This window comes from Cannabis sativa, chromosome X (genome assembly GCF_029168945.1).
Source record: "Cannabis sativa cultivar Pink pepper isolate KNU-18-1 chromosome X, ASM2916894v1, whole genome shotgun sequence".
NCBI classification, from domain to species: domain Eukaryota; kingdom Viridiplantae; phylum Streptophyta; class Magnoliopsida; order Rosales; family Cannabaceae; genus Cannabis; species Cannabis sativa.
The window spans coordinates 48,044,183-48,052,589 of NC_083610.1; the positions used below are offsets into that span (position 1 = coordinate 48,044,183).

Consider the following 8,407-nt stretch of genomic DNA (forward strand, 5'->3'; position numbering starts at 1 on the left):
AGATCTGGACATCTCAGATGATCTTCCCATTGCACTACGTAAAGGTAAACGTCAATGTACTTTTCCTATTACTTCTTTTGTGTCTTATAATCATCTCTCCTCTTCTTCTTATTCTTTTATTGCTTCTCTTGATTATATCACTATTCCTAAAACTGTTCGAGAAGTGATGTCTCATCCTGGTTGGCTTGCTGCAATGATAGAAGAGATGAATGCTTTGGTTGCGAATGGTACTTGGGTCTTGGTTGATTTACCTTCCGGAAAACAGGCCATCGGGTGTAAATGGGTGTTCACGGTTAAATTCAATCCAGACGGAACAGTTGCTCGCTTAAAGGCCCGTCTTGTTGCCAAGGGTTATGCTCAAACCTATGGAGTGGACTATTGTGATACTTTTTCTCCTGTTGCTAAACTCACATCTGTTCGACTGTTCATTTCCATGGCAGCTACTCATCATTGGCCTTTGCATCAGCTTGATATTAAAAATGCTTTTCTTCATGGAGATCTTGAGGAAGAAGTATATATGGAGCAACCTCCTGGGTTTGTTGCTCAGGGGGAGTTAGGGCGAGTTTGTCATCTTCGCAAATCTTTATATGGATTGAAACAAAGCCCTCGTGCTTGGTTTGGTAAATTTAGTCAGGCTGTTGAGAAGTTTGGTTTGTTGAAAAGTAAGTCAGATCATTCTGTGTTTTATAAAAGATCAACTGTTGGTATCATTTTGTTAGTGGTGTATGTTGATGACATCGTTATTACTGGAAATGTTACTGAAGGCATCTCATCCCTTAAGTCTTTCATTCACACCCAGTTTAACACGAAAGATTTAGGGGAACTCAAGTATTTCTTGGGGATTGAAGTTATTCGGAGTAAACAAGGTATTTTTCTGTCTCAAAGAAAGTATGTACTTGATTTGCTAACTGAGACAGGGAAATTGGGATCAAAACCTTGCAATGCTCCAATGAATCCAGCTGTGCATCTTACACGTGATGGGAAACCATTTGAAGATCCTGAGAAATATCGCAGGTTAGTTGGAAAGTTGAATTATTTAACTGTGACTCGTCCAGATATTGCATTTCCAGTTAGTGTTATCAGTCAGTTCATGTCTTCCCCAACAATTCATCATTGGGCAGCATTAGAACAAATTTTATGTTACTTAAAAGGAGCACCAGGACGAGGTATAGTTTACAAGGATCATGGACATACCCAGATTGAGTGTTTTTTTGATGCAGATTGGGCAGGCTCCAAGGTAGATAGACGATCCACTTCAGGATATTGTGTATTTGTTGGTGGCAATCTGGTCTCTTGGAAGAGTAAGAAACAAAATGTTGTATCTAGATCCGATCTTTGAATCGAATATAGAGCTATGGCCCGATCAGGTGTGTGAGGTAATATGGATTTATCGGCTTTTGGCGGGTCGGGTTTAAGACTTCTATTCCAGCAAAATTATGGTGTGATAATCAAGCTGCTCTTCATATTGCCTCGAATCCCGTATTCCACGAGCGAACTAAGCACATTGAGATCGATTGTCATTTTGTTCGTGAGAAAATTCAACAAGGTCTGATCTCCACAGGATATGTGAAAACCGGAGAACAACTAGGAGATATTTTTACAAAAGCTTTGAATGGGGTGCGGATTGACTATCTTTGTAACAAGCTGGGCATGATTAACATCTATGCTCCAGCTTGAGGGGGAGTGTTAGAGAATTAGCTGTATATTAGGTGTAAAAGAATTAGGGTAACTTGTATTTAGTAGTTTCCTATTTTGTTGGTAGTTTCCTATTTCCTAGTCTCCTAGCTTTGTATATAAATATGTACTATTCTATGAAATACACAGATAATTCGATTCACTATTTTCTACAGTACAATTTAATATCAGGTCTCACTTTGTTTTACTTTAATAAATATTAGTGAAAATTTCTAACTACCTATAGAGGGACACTTCATCGTAGTGTTAAGCACCATAAGTGCCTCATAGCAATGCTATTATAGAAAAGTTTAGGTCGCACTTCTGAATAATCTGTTTAGCATTTAAATCAGTTTGAGTGAGACTTGGTTTGATATTTTTATTTGAAATGAATGATTGGATTATTTTTTAGTTTTTTCTTTACTGTAAATTGTATAGTCTAGAAAGAAAGAAAGGAAGGAAGAAATGGATGAGTGAATTGATTGTGGTGTGGCCTTTTAGTTTTAGGCCTAGAGAGGGGGACCATCCTTGGTCCATGGGATTCATATTTGTCCTAGTGCTGGTACATAGTTGCTTTCATATCCTCTTCAAAACTCAAGGACAAAGGACATAGAGCCTTTTGAGGTATATCTTTTTTTTCTCACTCTCTTCTTATCTTTATTAATGTTTTGGCAAGACATAATTAGATTATTAGTGCTTAGTTTATGAGACTGTTATAAGTGAAGAAATGCCAGTACTCTTCAACACATTTACACACTATATTTGGTAGAGGGGAGAGAAAGAGAGAGGGAGAGGGAGAAAGGAATGGAGATGATTGATGGAGGGTAACCCATTCCTTTCCTTCCAAATACACAATTTTTAGTCCCTCCAAAAATAGGAGAATTGAAGAAAAAAACATAAAAACAGTTATATTAAAATGACTTTTCCACTCTTTAAAATAAAATATATAATTATATTAAAAATAATAATATAGTAATTTTAATATTTATTTTAATTTTTATCCTTTCAACTTAATAGAAAGGAAAGTGATTATCCTCTTCATCCCTATTATTCTCATCTTTTGAAAACTCTCTATCTATCCTACCAAGAACGGAGACAGGGAAGAAATATGAGGGATAAAATGTAAAAATAAAAATTAACAGGAGCCAATATATAAATTTATGAAGAAAAATAAAAAATTATAAGTGAAAAAATTTAAAAAAGAAAATTGGAATCACCAATATACCTCTCTCTATCTTACTCTTCCTCCTTTGTACCAAACATAGTCTTAGTGATGTTTCCTAAGAACATATGGATAAGGAAGAAGGCCATGGAATTTTCAATTGTCTCATATCTCATTTATAATAATAATAATAATAATAATAATAATAATAATAATAATAATAATAATAATAATAATAATAATAATAATAATAATAATAATAATAATAATCTCACTGTGATTTAAACTTTCATCACAGGGATTTCCTATATAGATAACTAAACATTACAAACATTATAACAAAAATGATAACCACCAATTATATCTACAAAGTAGTAGAAGAAGTAGTAGTAGTAGTAGTAGTAGTACATGTATATATACATGCCATTATACATACCAGATCCAAATAATTAAGTAGAGTCTGGTATGACATATGAACAAAATGATATATGTGATCATGTGAATTATATTATATATAGGTAGGTGTATTAATTACTTTATTATTAGGTAGGTAATTATGATTAAGAAGATGTAATTTTAAAGGGTGTGGATTTGGACTTGTCGAGAATAGACCACATCACTTGAACATCTTCATAACCACATGCCATTACTTCTCCATGTAGATTCCTTGCACTGTTTTCGTTTTCTGCAAATTCAACCAATAACCGATATTATATCATATATATATATATCTATAATTAATATCAATGTATATATAATAGGAATATATTATATGTACCTTGGAGCTGATCATGATGATGAGACTTCTTATGATTAGGATCCCTGGACTGTTGTGGTTGATTATTGAAGAAAGTGCAAGCTTTCTTGAATGGGGATGCAATCGTTTTTTTCCAAGATGCCATATATATATATATATATGCCTTTCTCTCTTTCCCTTCTTTCTTCTTCCTCTGAAACTGTAATGAATAGGCCTATGAGACTACACCAACTGATTTCTGTACCTTATATATATAAATATATTATTAATTAATATTATTTATATTAAAAGAATACTAAAATATAACATGGAGAGAGAGAAAGAAAGAGAAGCAAGATCCCTGAGATGAGCCTATTTGATTTATTTATTTTCTCTTATCTACTATGTTCTCACGTTACATTAAATTAATAATTTTTTTTCGAAAAGAAAAAGAAAATGTCACATGGTCATAGTTCAAATTAAACAACATTTTACATCAAATTAATTTTGAAAATTAAATCAAAATAGCAAGACCACTCTAATGGACGAATCCCGTTGAAGATGTTCTTAAGAGCATCTCCATAAAATAAGTTGAATCATATAAATATAAATGATGGTTCTCTATAATAGAGAATAGATAGAGAACTAGCTATTATTTTACTAAATTTTTTAATAATATTTTAATTAAAAATACTATTATTTTTTAATAATTATATAAAATTAATTTATATTTGGTAAATTTAAATTCTAAAATATTATTAAAATAATTAAGTACAAACTATAATAAAATATAATTAGAACAATAATAATAAAAATAAATATAAATAGTAGTTAGTATTTTTTTACGTAGTACTTTATGATTGGTTAACTATACTTTTTAAAATTTTCTTAAATTAGATGAAATTTAATATTTAATTACACTAATGTAATAATAAAATAATATATTTTAATATTTCTCAATAAAAATAGATCTATATCTATTGGGAGTCCTTTAATTTCTTATCTGATAGAGTGAAAATAGAGGAGATGGTGGCCGACTGCTGCACCAAAGCACATGCTCCACGCTCTCTCTCATACATGTGAACTCATTTACTCTTTTATATAAATATATATATATATTACATAGAGAACCCCACCAAGTACTGTCAGTTTCACTCTTCCTTATTTGAACCGTTTATTCAGTTTCATCCATCCCTTCTCCTTCTAACCAAAATATAATTGCCTACTATTATGAAGTGATACTTTATAATTGTTTAATAATATTTTTTAAAAATTATTATCTTAAATTATATTAGAATTTAATACTTAATTTAATACTTAATCCAAATAAAAGTGAGGCAAGATAGTTATTATTATAAAAAAATCAAAAAATATATATATATAGGAATTTTCTACAGTAGGGAATACAATTCTTAACTCATGCTATAGGGAAGAAAATTAAGCCAATAAAAAATTAAAGATAATTGATTGTACAAAAATTTTATTTAACATATGTAGGGGATTATTTCATTTTTTTTGTTTATGATGATTTTTTTATTATTAAATATTTAGTTGATGTATATATATATTAAAAAGACTTCATGTTCATTGTTCATGGGCGATACAGTTTTTTTTTTAAAAAAAAAAAATTGATAATTTTTTTTTTTATTTTATTCATTTTTGCACTGGCTGTGTCCAAGCTAATTTATTGGTAGTTCTTAACAATTTTAATCAGGGAAATTCTAAAATACATCCCTCTAAAACTGGTGCACTTGTGCACTGATGCACCCTTATTTTTATTCTGATATTCGAGGGACGTTTTTAGTTAAAAAATTTTTCATGGTCGTGTATATAACTGTTATTTAAGACATTTTGTAAAATTTTAAGAAATTCAGAAAAATATAACACGCCGATAATAAGATTATAAAAAAATTAATAGCAAAAATCGTAAGTAAAATTATTTTTTAAAAATAAATACCTATATAAATACAATTTAAATTAATTTTGAAAAAATAAAAATAATAATTTAAATTAAAAATTAATAATTAATAATTAATAATTAATAATTTTTTTAATTATTAATATTATTTTATTTTTTAAAAATAAATACATAATTAAATATTATTATAATATGTATAAAGTTTTAATTATATACAAGCAGTCCTATCGTAAGAGTATACACCTTATATCTTAATGACCACAGGATCTAAAATCAATGGTCAAAAAAACTTCCCTACCGGTAGGGAACTTATGCTAAGTCCTACCATAGTCTTGTCCTATATTATATATATATGCATTTTAATTAATTATAATATTAATTTTATAGGTATAATATTAACTTCATAGGATAAAAGTCAAGATTTAATTCTTACTAAGAATATTTTTTTTCATTTTAGATTTACTTTTATCCTTATCTTCTAAATTAAAAAATTATACGGCTTCTCAATTAGGAGTCCATCACTGTTAATAATAATATGATATTGAAAAGGATATTAAGCACTAATAATAAATATCTTCTTACGTGTTAATATAACTCTTAGTGCTGTTAAATATCTAATTTTATATAATTTAATATTTAAAAAATATGTTTAATCAAATGTATTAATACTATTAGTACAGAATAAGAATGCTCTAATAAAAAAATAGCTTTCTTTCTTATGTATAATTAACGTAATTGGTTTATTATTACTTCACAACCGAACCCAATGTCTGCAAATCCATTGGCCAATCCAGATGCATGTGATGTGATGCCCACATGTGGTGGTACCAAGTATATCAAAACACCCATATCTATCTATATTCTATTACATACATATACATATAGATATATATTACCCACCCAAACATATATAGAACAATCTTTATCTAAGAATACACTTGGACTAAGTAAATTATATTTTAATTGAGAGATTATAATTAAATAGAATTATACTAGAAAAAAAAAATAAAAAACTAAAAAATATCAATGTAATAATAATAACAATAAATAATTATTAATACTATATTATATTAAAATTATTTTAGAGTAAATATAATGTTCATAAATGTATTATAATTTAAAATAAAATTATTATTTTTACATAAATAAATTTACAAAATATATGTATATATTTTATTAAGATGTAATTATTCTTATATAGAGGTATACTTGGTTAATACCGGATTTAAAAAATGTATAACTAATTACAATTTAGAAGTTATTTTTATTTATAACTAGTCTAAATTGGTATTTAATTTTTTTATAATAAATTAGAAGTTATTCTTGTATTCTTAAATAGAACTAAATATTAATTAACTATACACGCAGATTAATAATTATTAATTATAACTATATAATTGTAGTTAGTTGGATCAAAGAAGTAGTGATTCGTGAAACGGATTATTTATTATTAACAGTTATGTTGAGGAATATTTTTATTGTTTTTGTAAAATCATCCCTTAATATAATAGCTCATAATTTTATTAAAATTTTTATATTTTACCTTAATTATTATTTTAATTTGAAAACTATTTTTAATGTATTTGGTAGCAAAATTTGATAGTTAATAAAGTTGTACGAGAATTTTCATTCAAAGAAAATATAGTTGCAGTTGTAAAAATTAAAAATGAAAACCTGCTTTAATTAATCAATGAAAGAGTGTCGTTGATTTTAATCATGAGTTTGACAGAGACATTCACTCGGTTCCAAGGAACATGCTATTATTATTATTAATGTTATTATTATTATTATTGATATTATGTTAATATTATCCAAATTGAGTGCCTCAAGGAACCACATGATCTGTCTTGTTTATTGTGTATTAATTTTTATTTCTTAACTTACTGTGTATTAATTTGTTAAATAAAGTTATAACAAGAGAAAGAAAGGTACCTTTAATAAGTTTTAAGGTTAATGTTTTTTTTTTAATTAATTTATTATTATTATTATTATTATTAATGTTATTTACCATCACAAGCACAAAGCAGAAAAACAATGATAATCTTGTCTTTTAATTTTTCCTTTTCTAATCCACCCACATGCCCAACAATAGACTGACTTTTAACAGTGTTACATTATTGTGTGTGCTATTTTAATAATAATAATAATAATAATGATGATGATGAAAGAAAAATGGTTTAATGAACCAATGGTTTTCTCATTCACATGTAGAGAGACAGATTGCATGTTTGGGCATTGAATTGGCTGTCCATTTGAATTATATGAAGGTGTTTTGTTTTTTATTGGATTAATATTATTATGGATATGTATTTTGTAAAAATTATTAATTGAATTTTTTATTTTATAAAATAATAGATTGGATTTTATATTTATAAAATTATATTAAGAATTTAATTTTTGATAAATTTTTTTTTAATATAATTAAATTAAAGATAATTTTTAATACAAATAAATGCAAAAAATATATTTAATTAGTTTTATCATGACAACTTTAAATCAAATTACAAAAAAATAATTTAAAGTATTATTTTGTATCATTTTAAAAAATACAAAATTTAATTTATTATTTAACAAAATATAAAATCCAAATGAATCCAAAATAATAATTACTCGTTTATTTTATTATTCAGGCATTTTGTTATATATAATATTTATTGAGAACAAGTAGGGGTTAGGGTGGGACCCATAGATAGGCAAGAGATTCATAATAATTAGAAAAATTGGAGATTGGATCACAAAATTTAAATTAGATTTTGACAAGTGCAATTGAGGGTATACGGATAGTAGGGCCAAAACTAACCGCCACCGCCTAACCCTAGAATAAGGTAAAGCAAAAAACAAATGATAATAAAAATAAATAATTGAAAGTGTAAACAAAGACTTTTTTGGGTTTAAAATTTAAATTGAGCAACTCCAC

General features: G+C 27.1%; 1 protein-coding gene across 1 annotated transcript; it reads right to left on the reverse strand.

The window, feature by feature from the left end:
• Positions 1 to 3,096: 3,096 nt before the first annotated feature.
• LOC115702478 (uncharacterized) lies at positions 3,097 to 4,238 on the reverse strand. The gene is made up of 2 exons (XM_030629921.2): positions 3,615 to 4,238; positions 3,097 to 3,521 (listed from the first exon to the last, which is right to left on the reverse strand). Exons 1-2 carry the CDS (start codon positions 3,736 to 3,738, stop codon positions 3,397 to 3,399), a joined length of 249 nt encoding a protein of 82 aa, XP_030485781.1. The 5' UTR covers positions 3,739 to 4,238; the 3' UTR covers positions 3,097 to 3,396.
• Between the last annotated feature and the right edge of the window lie 4,169 nt (positions 4,239 to 8,407).